At 38.2% G+C, this 19757-nt stretch overlaps 1 protein-coding gene across 5 annotated transcripts in view; it reads left to right on the top strand.

Annotated features, from left to right (window-relative positions):
- Positions 1-19757, top strand: part of CPEB3 (cytoplasmic polyadenylation element binding protein 3) — a 190859-nt gene that overhangs the window by 44762 nt on the left and 126340 nt on the right. For 3 of the 5 annotated variants that reach the window (XM_053582712.1, XM_053582710.1, XM_053582709.1), the window contains exon 3: positions 6584-6674. In XM_053582712.1, the coding sequence (XP_053438687.1) occupies positions 6584-6674 (91 nt within the window). Of the gene's footprint in view, positions 1-6583; positions 6744-19757 lie in introns of all 5 variants that reach the window. The other 2 variants (XM_053582708.1, XM_053582707.1) reach the window with 1 other exon arrangement.

Below are 19757 nucleotides of genomic sequence, written 5' to 3'. Positions count from 1 at the left end.
CTCATGTTCTTTTTTTGCAGTTTTTGGCCTGGGCTGCGTTTGAACCCACCACCTCCAGCATATGGGGCTGGTACCCTACTCCTTTGAGCCACAGGCACTGCCCATTAGCTCATGTTCTTTAAAAAAAAAAAAAAGAAAGAAAGAAATGAACAGCAGCAGGGCAGACTTACAGGTATCTTTTATGGCCCAGTGATGCATTTAGGGTGATGTTTTAGAGGCCTGTGGCACCTCATTCTTAAAATGTGCCCGGGTCATAAATGGGAGAGTCTCTGAAGGACACAGTACATTACTATAAGACAGGAGTCTCTGTACTAAAAAATAAAAACAGCAGAGGCAGTGAGAGACATGAGAAGATGCTGTTTGTGTAATATGGTTAGTAACTGCTAACAGGTTCCAAGAGTAATATCACGGACATTCTGAGATGACACACATGTTGTGATGGTAAATGGCTTTTGTTATTTGACTGGCAATAGGGTTGTCTTTTGAGTTTTACTGCTGTCTGGTTTAATTACCTGGGTCCTTTAGTGACTCCTGAATGGAGCCACTGGAATCAAAATTTTATCTTCCTTGAATCTTAGTTCAAGAAAGTTCTCCACAGGGTGAGGCAAGAGGATCACTTGAGCCTGGGAGTTCAAACTCAGCTTGGGGCAACAAAATGAGATCCCACTTCTTAAAAAAAGAAAGGTTATTAGGTCTTATGTGTTCTATACCTAAAATAGATGTCATAGTTCCTTTTAACACCTTAGGAAAGCCTTTTTTAAAAAAATTGTAGCTTTATTGAAATATAATTCACATACTATGGAATTCACTCCTTTAAATTGTACAGTGTGGTAGTTTTTAATATGTTTACAAAATTATGTGTCAATTGTCACTATCTAATTGTAGAACATTTTTATCATGCCAAAAAAGAAATGACCTCATACAAGTTAGTACAGTTAGTAGTCAATCCCCATTTGCTCCTGATTTTCCCAGCTCTAGGCAATAACCAATCTGTTTTCCAGCTCTATGGTTAATTTGCCTTTTCTGAACATTTTGTGGAAATAGAATCATACAATTTGTGGTCTTTTGTGACTGGTTTCTTTCACTTATCATAGGGTCTTTTTTTATTTTATTTTATTTTTTGTTGTTGTTGCACTTTGGCTGGGGCCGGGTTTGAACCCACCACCCTCAGTATATGGGACCAGTGCCCTACTCACTGAGCCATAGGCGCTGCCCATATCATGGTGTCTTTATGGTTCATTCATGTTACAGCATGTATCAATTCATTTATTTTTGTTGCTAAATAATATTCTATTATGTGAATATACCACAATTTGTTTATCTGTTCACCAGTTGGGTAGTTTTTAGTTTTTGGAAATTGTGAATAAAATTTTATAAAGTTATTGTTATATAAAGCAGGTTTTTGTGTGGACATGTGTTTTTATTTATCTTGGTTAAATACTTAAGAGTGGGATTGCTACATTGCCTAAGTATATGTTTAATTTTAAAAGAAACAGCCAAACTGTTCCTACATTTGGTATTGTCAGGGTTTTTTATTGTTGTTTTAGCTTTTCTAATAAGTGTTATTCTTTCTTCGTTTTAAATGAAAATCTTGCAAGATAAATTCATCCAAAAGACAATTTAAATGTGAAACAAGCATTTACTGTCTGTCTGTATGTGCCAGGCCTTCTATTAGGTGGTGGGAAGAATACAGAGAAATATGTGGTCTGACAATTAAGTTTGCAAACTCATTCTAGAAAAGTGCTGCTTATCTTATTGCTAAATACTATTATGGCCAGGTACAGTGGCTCGATGCCTGTAGTCCTAGCATTCTGGGAGGCCAAGGCAAGTGATTGCCTGAGCTTACAGGTTTGAGACTAGCCTGAGCAAGAGCAAGACCTTGTCTCTAAAAATAGCCCATGTTGTGGTGGGCACCTATAGTCCCAATTACTCAGGAGGCTGAGGTAAGAGGAATTTGAGGTTGCTGTGAGCTATGCTGCCACAGCACTCTACCAAGGGGTCAGAAAGTGATTCTGTCTGTTTTTTTTTTTTTTTGTAGAGATGGAGTCTCACTTTACCACCCTTGGTAGAGTGCCATGATGTCACAGGACTCACAGCAACCTCCAGCTCTTGGGCTTCTGTGATTCTCCTGTCTCAGCCTCCCTTAGCAGCTGGGACTACAGGCGCCCGAGACTGTCTTAAAAATAAATAAATAAATAAATAAATAAATATTATTATGGTCACCAGATGGCCAATAGGAGTACTTTGTAGGTGATCATACTGATATTCAGGAATGGTGTATATGGTACTTTTTCTAGGATGAGTTTGAGAACTTAATATTGTTTCCATGAGACTTACAGTTATTGAAGGTGACAGGAATGTAAAGAAGTAATTACAGTATACTAAGTTACTGCCGATTATCTGGAGTCAGTCTGGAGTGGGAACGAAGTGTGTAACTCTACCTAAAAGAGGTCAGTGTTATGGAAGGATTTTGATGTTTATGATCAATAAAAAGAAAAGATGTACTTTTCCATAATGTTCTAAGATAGATTTTGGTACCAAAGGTCAAATTCTACCTACATTATTATGCCTAATAAATCAATCTAATAAGGTAAAGGGGATGTTTGTAAAAAGGATTTAAAGCTGGAGGGAATAGAAGGAAGTCAGAGAGTCAGTACAGTGAGAGTCCTTAAGAGCAGGGTCTGTATTTAACTGGGTTTGAGCCCTGACTCTGCCACTTACTAGCCTTGTAACCTTGAGCCAGTTATTTAATCTCTCCAGGACTTTAATTGCTTAATTTATAAAACGGGGACAAAAGTTACCTACCATACAGCATATAACAGGTTTAGAACAGTGTCAGCCACATATTAAATGTATTATTAAGTCAAGCTGGGAGAAGAAAGAGAGCAGGGTTAAAGCAGCAGTTGTTCCTATGTGCAACTAACTGATAATATCTTCATTGGTTGTCTTCAAAGAAAAAAAGCCAATAATTGTATTCATTTTTATAGATGTTCTAATACTTCCTGGTATGTTTGCTTGTTAAAAACAAAAAAGATGGCCAGGCGTGGTGGCTCATGCCTATAATCCTAGCATTCAGGGAGGCTGAGGTAGGAGGATCATATGATGTCTGGAATTTGAGACTAGCCTGAGCAAGAGTGAGACTCCCATCTCTACTAAAAATGGAAAAATTAGCTGGGTGCAATGGTGTGAAGCTGTAGTCCCAGCTACTTGGAAGACTGAGACAGGAGGACGGCTTGAGCCCAGGAGATTGAGGTTGTAGTGAGCTATGATGATGCCACTGCACTCTATCCAGGGCAACTATGTCACTGAAAAAAAAAAAAAAAGATGTTATTCCTTTTCTTCCTATATTGAGAAACAAAACTTATGAAGAAAGACTTAATATTTTTGTCGTTGAATGATAAATTTTGGTCTAGTTTTTGTCTATGCATGATTTCTATTGGTACATTTCACTAAATTTTTCAGTTTTTCTACCCTTTTTGTTTTGTCCTTGCAGGTTTCCTGGTTAGTTATTTCAGCAGTGTTTACTACTTGTAAAATAAACCGGATGAATGGTATGCAGCACATATAAATTGACCAGGCATGGATAAAATTAATTTTAATGAAAAAAGTCAAGAGGACTGAATTTCAATTAAGAAGACTATGCAAATTCTGTCATGTCTGTCACATACATTTTATCTGTTGACCATTAGTGCATCTTTTTAGGTTAGCACCTGTGAACTGCTAGGTCTTTAAATCTATGTTTGAGTACTCTGTGATGGCATCATAGAAGTTTTTTTGTGTTCTTACTGATATAATAGCCACCATGGTACAGATGTCTCATATGAATTTGAAAATCAGATTTTGGGGCGGCGCCTGTGATTCAGTCGATAAGGCACCAGCCCCATATACCGTGGGTGGCGGGTTCAAAACCCGGCCCTGGCTGAACTGCAAACCAAAAAATAGCCGGGCATTGTGGCGGGCGCCTGTAGTCCCAGCTACTTGGGAGGCTGAGGCAAGAGAATCGCTTAAGCCCAGGAGTTGGAGGTTGCTGTGAGCTGTGTGATGCCACGGCACTCTACCGAGGGCAACAAAGTGAGACTCTGTCTCTACAAAAAAAAAAAAAGAAAATCAGATTTTGATTTCAAAGTGTACTTTTAAAAACTAGGCCACCAACTGTCTCATCAGTCCCCAATCAATTGCAAGACTGTAAAGCTGACCTTCTGCGGAGTGGCCAGTTTTGTTTATTATCTGTTGCTAGTCTTCTAGCCCCTGTCCTCACTAAACTGTCCAGTTTTACTGAAGGAAACTTAAGTAGGAAGGCTTAACTTGAAGAATCACCTAATCTAGTGGTTTTCAGGTAGTCACAAGAATCATCTAAGACATTACTTTCTTTCATTTTTTTTCTTTACATTTATTTCTTTTTAAATTATGAATAAGTAGGTTTGAGCTGGAGCCCAGGAACCTGTGTTAAAGTCTACACATGACTTTGATAGTCTGACACATCCAGGAACCACTTCAGTTTAACCATGTGGTTTGCCCCTCCCAATACATTTATTTCCTAACAGGTAGGCATTTAATCTCTGATATCCGCTTGTGATAAAAACTCCTTCCCACATTTCTAGAAGGATCATTTTCATCAGCAGTTAGATACAATGCTGTGTTTCTATAGAATTTTCCGTGATTGGATTAATTTCTTTGGACAGATTGTTATACTACTTAGGTTTTGACATTGAGTTCAGACCTGGGTTTGAATCTATCCTAAACATTACCTTTTTTCATATGTAAATGGGTATGTTGTTATCTATCTTAAAGGATTATATCAAGAATAAAAATCCCAGCTACTTGGGAGGCTGAGGAAAGAGAATCGCTTACACCCAGGAGTTTGAAGTTGCTGTGAGCTGTGATAGAGTCTGAGGGCAACATAGACTGTCTCCAAAAAAAAAAAAAAAATTAACTTTCCTGGCTGACAAGATTTTTGACTGCTTTCAAATAGCCTTTTCTTACAGTTCCCTGACCCTGTCAGCTTGTTCTCAAACTGTCTTGTGTCTGTAGATGTCCAGTTAGAAGTGTGGATATGATAGAAGGCTCCTAGATGCACATTTTAGGATTGTCAGTGCCAGAAATCAGTTGTGATTTGGTTTCCTCATCAGCACACGTCTTTACCTCTGGCTTTTTCTTTGGGCAAATAATATGATACCTCTTAGGGAGATAGATAAGTCTGCATTTCTGGAAATTCAGCTTTACTCCTTAAGAGTTTCCACTGATAACTTGAACCCAAAGCAGAACAAATGATGTGCAGGAAGAGCTTAAAGGTAAAAGAAAAAAGCCTGCTTGGAGTATATAGGGACAAAAATGGAGAACCAAAGAGACTATTTAATGTCCCTTCCTATCCAAGGGGAGAGACAGGTAACTGGAGAATGTTGTCCTTCGGAGAGGGTTATCAAGTGCAAGCCTAGATAGACAGCTCAGAACCTGAAAATAATCTCTTTATCACTGTAATTTAATTTGATTTGGCTATTTAGATGTAGATTTGTCTTGTTTTACTTAAAACAAATTTGATCTGTTCTGTAGTATTAACTTAGTCTACAAACTGCACTTATCTTTTAGGCTAAGAATCCTAAGGAGAGTTTTTAGGTGATACTCTCCTGCAAGCTTGAGTAAATTATGGTGAAACAGTTACTTTTTTCTTCATTTACTTTGCATAGCCATTTTCAAAATGTTTTTGAACCTAAAATCATAAAAATACTACTTTGAGTTAAGTTTCTTTCATGTGAGTTCTTTTCAAAAGATAATTTTAGTACTTCAGACACATTTTTATGTATGTATGCATGCATTTAGACTCACTCTGTTGCCCTGGATAGAGTGCAATGCATGATAGCTCATAGCAACTCAAACTCTTGGGTTTGAGCAATCCTTCTGCCTCAACCTCCCAAATAGCTAGGACTTCAGGGGCCCACCATGATGCCTGACTAATTTTTCTATTTTTAGTAGAGATGGGGTCTCTTGCCCAGGCTGGTCTCAAATTCCTGAGCTTAACCAATCCACCTGCCTTGGCCTCCCAGAGTGTTAGGATTGCAAGGGTGAACCACCATGCCCAGCCCACATTTTTTATAAAAAAAAAAAAGTATCTAATGTTTGTAACTTACTGGTCATAAATGTTAAAGATAGCCATAAAATAATTGAACTTACATTTACTTTTTTATTTTTTAGGAAAGTGAATCGGTTTATAGACTGAGTTCTTAATTTTGGCCTTCCTCTGGGGGGATCTCTATTCATTTGACATTAGAGGAGGGATGGAAGGCAGAGGGCAAAAAACTCAGTTGATTCTCCTTTTGAATTTACTTTTTGAGTTCTTTTGAGAGAAGTCAGTCTTCAGTAGTGGGACATACACATTATAGAATACTAGGGAAAAGGATACAGTGTAATTAATTATGGGAATTTATATTAAATAGTGCTGAGTCATTCTTAATGAAAAAAGTATATGGTATTAGAACTATCTGTAACTTTAATTCATCTCACCAATCCACAGCAGGAAGCAAATGACATGGTGCTAATTTTATAAAGTAATTTTATGTATCATCTTGTTCTGTGTTTTTATTTTTAGGACCGGAGTAGGCCCTATGACACTTTTAACTTGCACTCCTTGGAGAACTCCTTAATGGATATGATAAGGACTGATCATGAGCCTCTGAAAGGTAAACACTACCCTCCCAGTGGCCCACCAATGAGTTTCGCTGATATAATGTGGAGGAATCATTTTGCAGGTTAGGAACATTCATGTGTCCATTCCTTGCTTGGTGTTTTAAGCAAAAATCAGCTTTTTAATAATTGTGATTTTTTTGCTTTTTTATGTTTGTTTGTTTTTGTTTTGCTTCTGTAAAGCATTGTGGAATGTATTTAAAGTTGATTTTTTTTTTTTTTAACCTGGGTTCAGCTACCTACAATTATCAACGCTGATTGCTTTAATTAGTAATGTCTGGCAGAAGCATGCTTTGGGTAGCTAAGGTCATGGTTATAGCATGAGACCAGAAGCCATGTTTTCTGGGCTTTGTGCATTTTAATGATCCTCATCTGAACCTGGATAATTCATTTAAGTCCAGTTATAATGCAAGAAACTATTAGGAGATTTAGTAAGCCTACCTCCAAAGACGAAAGAAACTTCATATAATAGGGTTGTGTTTTTTAAAGGTATAATCACTTTCATAGTATTGGAAGTAGCACCACATAGGCTTAAGAGCAGCCAATGACCCTGTCAATCTCTGAGACTAAGGAAAATGTCTTAAAGTATGTAAATATCTTGGTTGAAATATAAGACAAAAAGTCCCAAGGTTGGCAGTATTAGAACGTCCTATTTTTAGAGCCTACATATATTCAGAATAGGTGTTCGTGTTTTATTGTTAATTATAGATAGTTCTTTTTATGGGTTATGGGACTGTTTAGGACCAGAACGGTATTTTAAAATACCCTAATACAAATTAACTGTGGAAATGCCCAATATATTTGGTTTAGGAGTTAAATATTTGAAAACTGTAAAGAGTTAGTCACAGGATGCCCATCTTGTTTGGACCTTTATGTCTTTCAGAATTGAGGGGAATTCTCTCATTCTTTCTAGGTCCTAATGTGGAATGTGACTGACGATGAATACCTGATACTCATTTCCTCAAGTCATACCGGAAATCCCTTTCATCATTTTCTTGTCACACTCATGATTTTCTACTGCTTTCTTCATATTCCAGTGAAAAGACAGTAGTTAGTAGGCTGTGAAGAAAATACAGGATTTTGAGAAAGCTAGATTTTTAAGACCTTCAGAGGTAGAGAAAAAAGTCTTATTTATTCATTGTTATATTTGGTCACTGTTATCACAACTTTCTTCAGTTAAAAGATTAGGTACATGCTAATTTAAAACATATTTCACTTAGAGGTGAGAAGGATGTTTTAAAATAACCCAACACTATTCACAGTCTATAAATGTGTTTTTAGTATCTTCTAAGGCTGGATTTGTCTTCCTTCCCTGTCACAGATAGCTATAAGCCTCTCCTAATTATTCTAACATATTCAGCTCCTGTTCTTTATGTATACCTGTTTTATCTTGGTCTGCATTCTTTAATTCTTGCAATAAAAGATTATGAAAAGATCTTAGATTAGGATATATAAACTAATTTTCCAGAATTTTGTGAATGTTGGTAACAGGAGCAATTGTGCCCTATTGAGAGTAGTTCTGGCAAAATATAAGGAAGGTACTTCGCTGTGAAGTAATATAAATATCCTGTTCATTTGTGACAGGCCTTTTTTATTGCATGTCTTACTACCTCTGTGTAAATTTCTCCACCATCTATACAAGTCTGCTTTGAGGTATCATCTACACAAGCGTGCTCTACTATATTTAAAATATGTGTTAATTTACTATATACTTTTTTTTTTTTTTTTTGAGACAGAGTCTCATTCTGTTGCCTGGGCTGGAGTGCCATAGTATTAGCCTAGCTCACAGCAACCTCAAAGTCATGGGTTCAGGTAATCCTTCTGCCTCAGCCTCCCAAATAGCTGGTACCCTAGGTGCCTGCCAAAATCCTGGCTAGCTTTTTCTATTTTTAGTAGAGATAGGTGGTCTTATTCTTGCCCAGGCTGGTCTTGAATGCCTGAGCTCAAGGGAGCCTCCTGCCTCAGACTCCCAAGAATGCTTAGGATTATAGGCATAAGCCTCAGTGCCTGCCTCAATATGTACTTTTCTGTAGCTTCAGTATGGTTGCAACTTCATAGTTCATACTACTCACAGATATTTCCTATGAATATGCATGTATTACTATATCATTTGTCTCTGGATAGACTGAGTTTTCCCGCTTCTTTCCAGCTGGGAGACTACTTAGCTCTGTCTGATTTATGACACCATGTGTTTGATCCTTATTGCCTCTACTAACAATTATGATACTTGCATTTTTTAATGGTTTTTGGCATTCAAAAAAATTATTTCAAGTAATTTTTGACTTTAAAAAATGAAGAAAATTATAAGGACAAAAAGACAATTAAAAAATAAAAGAAAAATTGTGATAGTATGTTTTTTATTTTTCTATTTACCGTGTAATAAGTATTATCCCTGTCTCTATCTGATCTTTATAATTTATGGTAGACTTTGGATTTAGACTCTTAATGTTTCCAGTTTTTCCTCCATTATAAGTAATGCTGTCATGAATGAGTTTTTGCGTATAGGTTTTCTTTAAAGTAAATTCATAGTGGGAGACTTTGGGTTAAAAGATATAAACATTTAAGTGGATTGAGTTGGAATTTAGGAGTTTTTTCCCTTTTTTTTTTTTTTTTTAAGAGACAGAGTCTTACTCTGTTGCCCTTGGTAGAGTGCCATGGCGTCGCGGCTCACAGCAACCTCCAACTCCTGGGCTTAAGAGATTCTCTTGCCTCAGCCTCCCAAGTAGTTGGGACTATAGGCACCTGCCACAATGCCTGGCTATTTTCCTTTGTTTTTTTAAGACAAGGTCTTCCTCTGTTGCCCAGGCTAGAGTGCAGTGGTGCCATCAGAGCTCACTGTAGCCTCAAACTCCTGGACTCAAGCCATCCTCCTACTTCAGCTTCTGGAGTCGCCAGAACTACAGGCACACGTTACAACTCCTGGCTAATTTTTCTAATTTTTGTAGAGACAAGGTCTTTCTATGTTGCTCAGCCTGGTCTTGAACTCCTGGCCTCAAGAAATCCTCCCTCATTGGCCTCCCAAAGTGCTAGGATTATAGGCATTGCCATTGCACCGGCCTGAATTTAGAGAAGGATGTTAGCTACCATGTAGCTTCTGTATAAGTTTGTCCAGAAATACTTCCATTTCATCCTGGAGTTTTTTCCCTCTTACTTTTAGTATCCTCTCCTCCCACTTGAACATGGGGGGATGCTTTTTCGAGGATCTCAAAACTCTAGTATAGAGTAATTTTTTTTGTTTTGTTTTCATAGAGCTCATTTTTTCTTCCAGGAAAAAACATATTCTTGCTCATTTCAGGAAATCTGCATAGTATATAAAAGGACTAAAAGGAAAGTAAAAAAGTAACCTGAGACTCACTATGTAGAGGTGACAAAAGTTATTATTTTTACTAACATCCTTCCAGATATTTTATATACTATAGGAGATAAAGTTTCAACTCAGCTTTTCTGACTTTGTAGACTTAGTCATATCTGGGTTTGAATTCTGGCTCTGCTTCTGGTTGGCTGTTGATCTGGTTGAACTAGCCTCTTCAAAACCTCAGTGTCCTTACTACTAAAGTAAATCACCTACTACAGAGAGTGGGTGTGAGGGTCAAATTAAGTTTCTGGTGCTAGAAAGTTCTCAAATTTTATCTTCCTTTTTTTTTGCTGGATATGATTGTGGTATGCCTGTTGGTTAGCCTCAGTAATAAATTAAACTTTCATATCTATATATTATTTCTTTCCAACTAGACTATAGCTGGTAGTTGAAAACTTTAAGATGCAAGTAGTCAAAATTTTTTATTTTCTGTAGATAAGTAGTGACTGTTGAAGGATAAATGTTCTATCCTTTTATAAAACCATCTAGAGGAGGAAAGAAAATAATCTTCCTAGTTTTGATTTCCAAAATTGTATATGTGAATGATGTAAACGTAATAAAATAGGCCATCAAATTAAATGAAGACTAGAGCACCTCAAGATGTACTTAAAGTGAACATGGTGAAAATATATTAATAATGATACTTTATCTAGAGACCTATTCAGTAAGAAATCCCTTTTATTCGGATATTCTCTTGATTCAAGGGGAAAAAAGGGTTAGTGGGAGAGATGACAGAATAGGAGATTCAGGTAATAATGAGATTTCTGTGTTAGTAAAGTAAGTCAGCTTTAACACTTTTCCAACTGTGTTTATTATACTAATCAGCCTTGAAAACATTTATAAGAAGTCTTAAAAGGTTTCCTGTCTCTTCCCTTATGTTAAAATAATAGAGGATGGCAGTTCCTGTGGCTCAAAGGAGTAGGGCACTGGCCCCACATGCTGGAGGTGGCGGGTTCGAAACCAGCCCCAGCCAGAAACTGCAAAAAAATATATATAATAATAATAATAATTATAGAGAGGAAAAGTTGAATTGAACTTTCTTTTTTATTTTTCTGAGACAAAGTCTACTGCTGTCACCCTGGGTAGATTGCCATGGCATCATCATAGCTCATAGTAACCTCCAACTCTTGGATTCGAGCAATCCTTTTGCCTCAGTTTTTCTATTTTTAGTAGAGCTGGGTTCTTGCTTTTGCTCAGACTGGTCTTGAACTCGTGAGCTCAAGCTATCCAACCACATCGGCCTCCCAGACTGCTAGGATTACAGGCATGAGCCACCGTGACTGGCCTAATTGAGCTTTCTTCACAGCACACTGAAGAATGTCTTTTGCAGAACCGTTCAGCGCATAGAACCCTTATTTAAATAAAAATTGGACTAGTTTGTTATTTATTTTGCTTTTTAAAGATCTCAAACTACAGTTTTTGCTGTAACAATTACATTCTAATAATTTCCTGTTGTGTCTTACCACATCTTGTGTGTGTACTTTTCCTTCTGTTTGAGAGAATGCCTCAATGAGAGGAGAACGCAGGATTTTGAGGAGGGTGACACACTAATGAAAAATGTTCATTTCTTTTTTCAGTACAGAAATCCTTATGTTGGCAGAGATAGGAGTGAGGCCTGATGAGAGAAATTGTTGAATTGCTCTCATTTCTAGTGGATTGAAGGAAAATCCAATTCCTCTCATAACTATGAGGATTAAAGGGATTTTTGGTGTTAGGAGAGGTAGGATCAGAGGGAAAAAGATTCATCCCTAAACCCTCATTATAGCTGATTTTCTGTAGTACTAATGAGGGTTCACCTAGCTACTAGGGGATCCTATGAAAACTCATGGTGATTAGGTTTGATTAAGCATACTTTCCTTACTCTAGAAGAATAATAAGGAAATACCAACTACAGTGCATTAGGCAAAGCAGGTAATATTGGGAAGCAAGATCTCAGCCCCTGACTGGGGAAGCACACTATATGGCATCTTGACAAAACAGGGAAGAGTCGCATTTCCCTGATCACATGCAATCTCCCTCCTAGAACAGAAGAGTAGGTCTGCCCAACTATTTGCAGTGTAGTGTCTGATGAAATATTTAAATTTTCTCTTCTTCCAGCATTCATGGAACTGAGATCTGAAAAATGAAAAGAACAGGTGTCAGTTGAGAACTGTTATTGAATGCTTTGCTTTTCAGAAATATACTGGAAGAATCTTTTTTTTTTATTTTCTGGTAACAGTGCTGTAAAACATTTAAATTGATAGAAACTTGGTGTAAATTTCACCCTTTTGGTGTTATAAAGGGATATAAATAACCCTTTTTATAGAGCCTTTCACAAAACTGGCCCCCTTTTATGGAATTTTGACATCTCCTGTCTTAGAAAAATGTGCCATCATTGTATTTTGTTTACTTATTTGTTCCAGAAAAACATTATCTTACTTTACCCCTATAGCTTGTATTATCACTCATCTCTATTTTTGTGTTACTTCCTCTCAGCTCGTATCATTTTGTTTTGTATAAAAGTTAGCAAATTTCACAAACTGTTAGTGGCAAGTTCTGAGTTAGCAAGAAGTGATTGTTCTGTTCTATATATACTTTGGGGATGGGGACAGTAAGTAGAAATTAAGTAATTGTATAGGTGCCTCTCATTAATTTGTTTGATCCTGTAAATATAGATTTTAATCACCTGAGAATTTTAAAAAGCAAAGATAATGCCTGGATACTACCTTCAGAAATTCTTTTTTTTTTTTTTTTTTTTTTTTTGTAGAGACAGAGTCTCACTTTATGGCCCTCAGTAGAGTGCCGTGGCCTCACACAGCTCACAGCAACCTCCAACTCCTGGGCTTAAGCGATTCTCTTGCCTCAGCCTCCCGAGTAGCTGGGACTACAGGTGCCCGCCACAGCGCCCGGCTATTTTTTGGTTGCAGTTTGGCTGGGGCCGGGTTTGAACCCGCCACCCTCGGGTATATGGGGCCGGCGCCTTACCGACTGAGCCACAGGCGCCACCCTACCTTCAGAAATTCTAATTTAATTGTTCTGGAATACAGCCTTAAATGAGGAAACAAAGGCACAAAGGATTTAATTGCTGATAATTATGTACTACTAGTATGTGAAGAAACTACTATTTAACCTCAGGTCTAAGCTCATGGCTTTTGCTTATTGGTTATCTGGAACATATTTAGAATATTATAGTACCAACATTTTATTTATTTCTTTAAAATAGATTTAAAAACCATTTTGCTCTTTTTATTATTATTTTTACATAGCATATTATTACATATTGCAGATACTTTTTTTCTTTTTTTTGGAGACAGAGTCCCTCTCTGTTGCCTTGGGTAGAGTGCCATGGCATCATAGCTCAGAGCAACCTTGAACTCTTGGGCTCAATCTCTTGAGTTAGCCTCCTGAGTAGCTAGGACTACAGGCATGTACCACCACGCCTGGCTAGGTTTTCTATTTTTAGTAGAGATGGGGTCTCATTCTTGCTCAGGTTGATCTCTAACTCCTCAGCTCAGGCAATCCTCCCATCTTAGCCTTCCAGAGTGCTGGGTTGGAGGTGTGAGCCACCATACCTGGCCTGCAAATACTTTTAGGAATGTATCTTCAACTTTACAGAGAAAGTTGGTGGGAAATAAAATCCAATAGAATAAGCTTTTAATAAGTAAAAATATTCTTTCTGAATATAGAACTAACATTCTGAAGCTCTTGAAAGTACTTGAGCAAAGAGGGTGATTAGACGAAGAGATAGCAGTTGTTCCCTATCTTATAACATATTGCAGAAGAGATGACTTTCATAATTAATTATGAATTAATAAAAATTCCAGTTTTTATTTTGGACACATAAAAGTATGAATTCAGTTGGGTTTTGAAGCTTTGATCATGATATAGGTTTTTTTTATAATTAGCCTTTTAAATATGAATGTGAATTGAACTTATGAGACCATAATTTTCACAGTATGAATAACCGTAAGTAACCCCATAATTTTCCAGCCTCTGTTTCCATCAGCTTTCCCCCCTATTTATCAGGCTTTAGGCAGTGGGGAAAGTGGAATAGTCTTAAATTTCCACTGCATCATTTAAATCAGTAAAATCAAGTTTGCCTACCAGTTTCTGAAACCTTATATTTTATACTATACTTAAGAGATAGCTAGCTGACAAGCACAGTTTTAAAAATAGCAGACCATGGACAGGTGACAAAATGTCACACTGGCAGCAGCAGACTACATTAACAAAAATCACCAAATGTCGCACACTTGATTCTATTTTCAAAACTGATTAAACAGTAGTATTTTTTGGACAAAAGGAGAAAAAATTAAAGGGACTTATCTGAATTTGGAATTATTTTTTCTTTTGCTGTTTCATATTTTCTCTCTCTTCCAAAATTTCTAAAGAACTGTAAAACTTAAGACATACAATAGAGTATGTCTAAATTTCTGTTTTAGAAATTACTACTAATTAACAAATTTCAGTTTTAGAAATGAAACTTTTACATGTACACACTCTCCAAACAGGAAGACAATAAATCAACATGTTAGTAGTGCTTATTTTTGTTATTTGTCTACATTGTCTAATTTTTCTCCAATGAAAATGTATGTTATAATAAACATTAATTTTTTGGTTTGTTTTTGATACAGAGTATCACTTTGTTGCCCTGGGTAGAGTACTACGGTATCATAGCTCACAGCATCCTCAAAATCTTGGGCTTAAGCCATCCTTTTGCCTTAGCCTCCCGAGTAGCTGGGACTACAGCCACCATGCCTGGCTAGTTTCTATGTTTTACTGGAAACAGGTTCTTGTTCTTTCTCAAGCTGGTCTCGAACTTATGGGCTCAAGCAGTCTACCTGCCTTCTCCCAGAGTACTAGGATTACATGTGTGAGCTACCATGCCCAACCATAAACATTAATTTTTGAAGAGGTAAAGAAACTAGCCTTGTCCCCCTCCCTCCACTTTTGGGAGACAGTCTCTTGCTCTATCACCAGGGTTAGAGTGTCATGACCTCAGCCTATCTCATAGCAATTTCATATTCCTGGGTTCAAGTGATCCTCCTTCCTAAGCTCCTAAGTACCTGGGACTACAGGGGCCCACCACCATGCCTGGCTAATTTTTTCTATTTTCAGTAGAGAAGGAGTCTTGCTCTTGCTCAGGCTGGTCTGGAACTTCTAAGCTCAAGTGATTCTCCACCTTGACTTCCCAGAGTGCTAGGATAATAGGCTTGAGCCATTGTGCTAGGCCAAGAAAGTAGCCTTAAAAACCCATAAGTGAGGGCGGCCCTTGTGGCTCAGTGAGTAGGGCACCGGCCCCATATACTGAGGGTGGCAGGTTCAAACCCAGCCCAGGCCAAACTGCAACAAAAAAATAGCCAGGCATTGTGGCAGGCACCTGTAGTCCCAGGTAGCCAGGCATTGTGGCGGGCACCTGTAGTCCCAGATATTCAGGAGGATGAGGCATAAAAATCATCTAAGCCTAGGAGCTGGAGGTTGCTGTGAGCTGTGACACCACAGCACTCTATCAAGGGTGACAAGGTAATACCTTGTCTCAAACAAACAAAAAAAAACCCATAAGTGATTTTGCTTAAAAAAAAATTGCATTTAATTGGGAGAAAATTAGTTTATATTTAGATAATTGATTCCAGTGGTTATGGTGTTGACTGTGAGTTTCATAAAAAATTTTTCACTGCTAACTTTCATCCAGAGATCTGCTGAAGTCAAAGAGTACAACAGAGGGCTGAGCAAGGTGGCTTACACTTACAAACCTAGCACTGTGGGAGGCCGAGGTGGGTGCATCACTTAGCTCAGGAGTTCAAGACCAGCCTGAGCAATATCGAGACCCTGTCTCTACTAAAAATAGAAAAACTGAGGTCAATCACTTGAGCCCAAGAGTTTGAGGTTGTTGTGAGCTTTGACACCATGACACTCTACCCAGGGTGACAGAGTGAGACTCTGTCTCCAAGAAAAAAAAAAAAAAGAGTCCAAGAGAACTAGGGAGAACAGCAGGAAAGTTTAAAAGCTTTCTGCTTATCAATTAATGATGTCTTCAATTTTTAAAACATTATCTAAGGCTCTTGTTTTGCTGCATCTTAAGAAAGATCAGGGTAGAAGTAATCAAAGTAGAGTGGAGAATAATAATCAGAAAACTACCAAGCTTCCTTTCAATTTCATCTTAAGAAGCTGAAAAGTTCTAAGACTTCATGGAAAGAGTAAAAAATGATCCAGGTAGGTATGTTTAAGTTCTGGAGGATGAAAGGGGTATCCCTTTGTATTTTGGAAGATAAGTAGTTCCAGAAACATACAAAAACTATTCTTTGATATAGTGATTGTAAGCTACCTAATTCTTTACCATAAATGATTGTAGATACAGGAAATAAAATAAGTCAAAAGTAATAGCCAGGTGTTGTGGCGGGCACCTGTAATCCCAGCTACTTGAGAGGCTGAGGCAAGAGAATTGCCTAAGCCCAAGAGCTGTAGGTTGCTGTGAGCTCTGATGCCACAGCACTCTATTGAGGGCAACAAAGTGAGACTCTGTCTCAAAAAAAAAGAAGTCAAATGAGGATCAGCTAAATTTGGGCTTGTTTGATTTCCTTAATAGCTTTTTATTCTAAAAATGTTTAGGGAATATCTTTAGCTTCTTAAGTACCACCCCCTCCTCTGAATATTCGTTGGTCAAAGATCGAAGTGATCCTCTATATTTGCTATTTCCTTAGGGTATGATGGGCAGTGATTTGGAAATCTTGATGGGCTTTTAGGTTGACTTTCCAGTGGCCAGCTATTTACTATTAAATCCGAATACCCCAGAATATGGTGAAACCTGGTTTAGAGTAAATCACATCTAGTTTTCATGGATGTTAGTATTTGGTGGTAATGAGTTCAAGTAAGGTCTTGATTATCTGTAAATAATGGAAGTGAGAACATTGGTATAGCTAGTTGAAACCAGAATGTAAATTCTCTCTACCGAGTCAAAGCCTTATTTCGGTGACAAATTTTCCTATAATACATTCTGATTCAAAGTGGTGGTTAGAGATAACACTTGCTGCATCTGTTGTAGTAGATTGTAATTTTCAGGGACTCTGGAATGACTTAGGAACTAGAAAAATAAAAGGCATACAAAGCAATTACATACATATGTAAATACATTAAATGTATCTTTAAACAATGGGATAGTTTTTAAAATTCCTAAAATTAGCTTCTAGTAAATATGAAAAAGTTTATGAAATAGATAAAAAATAAAATAGATGATTCTATTATTTAGATGATTCTTTACTAACTTTTTTTCTTTTTGAGCCAGAGTCTCAACTCTATAACCCTGGGTAGAGTGCCATGGCATCATAGCTAACTGCAACCTCAAACTCTTGGGCTTGAGCATTCCTCTTGCCTAAGCCTCCCTTGTAGCTGGGACTACAGGCACCCCCTATGATGCCCAGGTAGTTTTTCTTTCTTTCTTTCTTTTTTTTTGAGACAATCTCACTGTGTCGCCAACAGTAGAGAGCTATGGCATCACAGCTCACAGCAACCTCAAACTCTTGGGCTTAAGCAATTCTCTTGCCTCAGCCTCCCAAGTAGCTGGGACTATAGGCGCCTGCCACAACACCTGGCTATTTTGTTGTTGTTGTTGTTGTCATTGTTGTTCAGCAGGCCCAGGCCGGCTTTGAACCCACTAGCCCCGATGTATGTGGCTGGTGCCCTCACCACTGACCTATGGGTGCTGAGCCCCAGATAGCTTGTCTATTCTTAGTCTTGCTGTTGGTCAGACTGGTCTCAAACTCTTGAGCTAAAGGGATCTGCCTGCCTTGGCCTCCCAGAGTGCTGGGATTACAGGTGTGAGCCACTACACCCAGCTTACTAATATATTTTCTATAGAAAACATAATATATTCTGACAAAGAATTTACTATATTATATATGCTAGCAAAATAGTCTACATAAAAAAAGAGAGAGATGCAATTACCTTTCTCCTAATAAGGAGGTTTGAGCCAGGTATGGTGGTGCGTGCCTATAGTCCCAGTTACTCGGGAGACTGAGACAGGAGGATCACTTGAGTCTAGGAGTTCTGGGCTGTAATGTGCTATGCTGATCAGGTGTCTGCACTAAGTTTGGCATCAATATGGCAAACTTATCAATATGGCTCCCTCCTGGGAGCGTGCGGCCACCAGGTTGCCTAAGGAGGGGTGAACCGGCCCAGTTTAGAAACGGAGCAGGTCAAAGCTCCCATGCTGATCAGTAGTGGGATCACTCCTGTGAATAGGAACTTCACTCCAGCCTGGACAACATAGTGAGAACCTGTCTCTAAAAAAATAAATAACTAAGGAGGCTTGAAATAATAAAAGCTAAAATTTTTATTGAAAGCCCTGTAATGCTTCATGATAAAATTAGTACAGTTTTATTGGCATTCATCAATTGTTGATGATTTTTCCATTCTTTTATTTATTTATTTTTTTTGAGACACTTTGTCATCCTCAGTAGAGTGCTGTGGCATCACAGCTCACAGCAACCTCCAACTCTTGGGCTTAGGCAATTCTCTTGCCTCAGCTTCCCAACTAGCCGAGACTACAGACACCCGCCACAATGCCTGGCTATTTTTTTTTGTTGTTGTTGTAGTTTGGCCAGGGCCAGTTTCAAACCTGCCACCCTCAGTATATGGGGCCGGTGCCCTACTCACTGAGCCACAGGCACCACTCAATTTTTTCCATACACATACTCATACCCCAAAACAAGTGGCATTGCACAGTTGAGGTTTTTGTTTTTTCCCTACCTCTTGGTAGGAAATGACCTTTCACAAATTATTGTGACCTGGGGATCTTTTAAGAAACTAGGATGAGGCTGGACATGGTGGCTCACACCTGTAATCCTAGCATTCTGGGAGGCTGAGGTGGCTGGATTGCCTGAGCTCACAGGTTCCAGACCAGCCTGAGCAAGAGCAAGACCTTGTCTCTAAAAAATAGCCAAGTGTTGTGGTGGGCACCTATAGTCCCACCTACTTGAGAGGCTAAGACAAAAAAATCACTTGAGCCCAAGAGTTTGAAGTTGCTGTGAGCTATGACACCATGCCACTCTCTTGAGGGCAACAGAGTCAGACTCTGTCTCAAAAAGAAATTAGGATGGCCTTGTCTAGGCAAAAACTTGATTTTTCTAGAATTCATGATTCCTGTTTTATATTTGAGGCAAATGCTGTGGTCCCTATGATGCTTTTCTTTGGGTCAAAAGAGGTTGATGGGGGTGGCGCCTGTGGCTCAGTGAGTAGGGCGCCGGCCCCATATGCCGAGGGTGGCGGGTTCAAACCCAGCCCCGGCCAAACTGCAACCAAAAAAAAAAAAAAAAAAATAGCTGGGCGTTGTGGCGGGCGCCTGTAGTCCCAGCTACTCGGGAGGCTGAGGCAAGAGAATCGCGTAAGCCCAAGAGTTAGAGGTTGCTGTGAGCCGTGTGACGCCACGGCACTCTACCCGAGGGCGGTACAATGAGACTCTGTCTCTACAAAAAAAAAAAAAAAAAAAAAAAGAAAAGAGGTTGATGATTTGCCTGAAGTCCCCCAACAGTTTAATAAGGACTGACCCATTTGCTATTACATATAAAACTGTATTTGTTATAAAATTATATGTAAACTATATTTGTTGTAAAAGTCAGTCACTTTTACCATGTCTCCAGATTTCTCTGTACCATCTTCCCCTCAAAAAAGCTTCTAGTAAATATGGAAATATCAACAATAAATGTTGACATTACTTAAATGATCTAAATGAAATGCACTCAAATCAAAT

Source organism: Nycticebus coucang, chromosome 3 (genome assembly GCF_027406575.1).
Source record: "Nycticebus coucang isolate mNycCou1 chromosome 3, mNycCou1.pri, whole genome shotgun sequence".
Taxonomy (NCBI): domain Eukaryota; kingdom Metazoa; phylum Chordata; class Mammalia; order Primates; family Lorisidae; genus Nycticebus; species Nycticebus coucang.
This window is presented reverse-complemented; position numbering and strand designations above follow the sequence as displayed.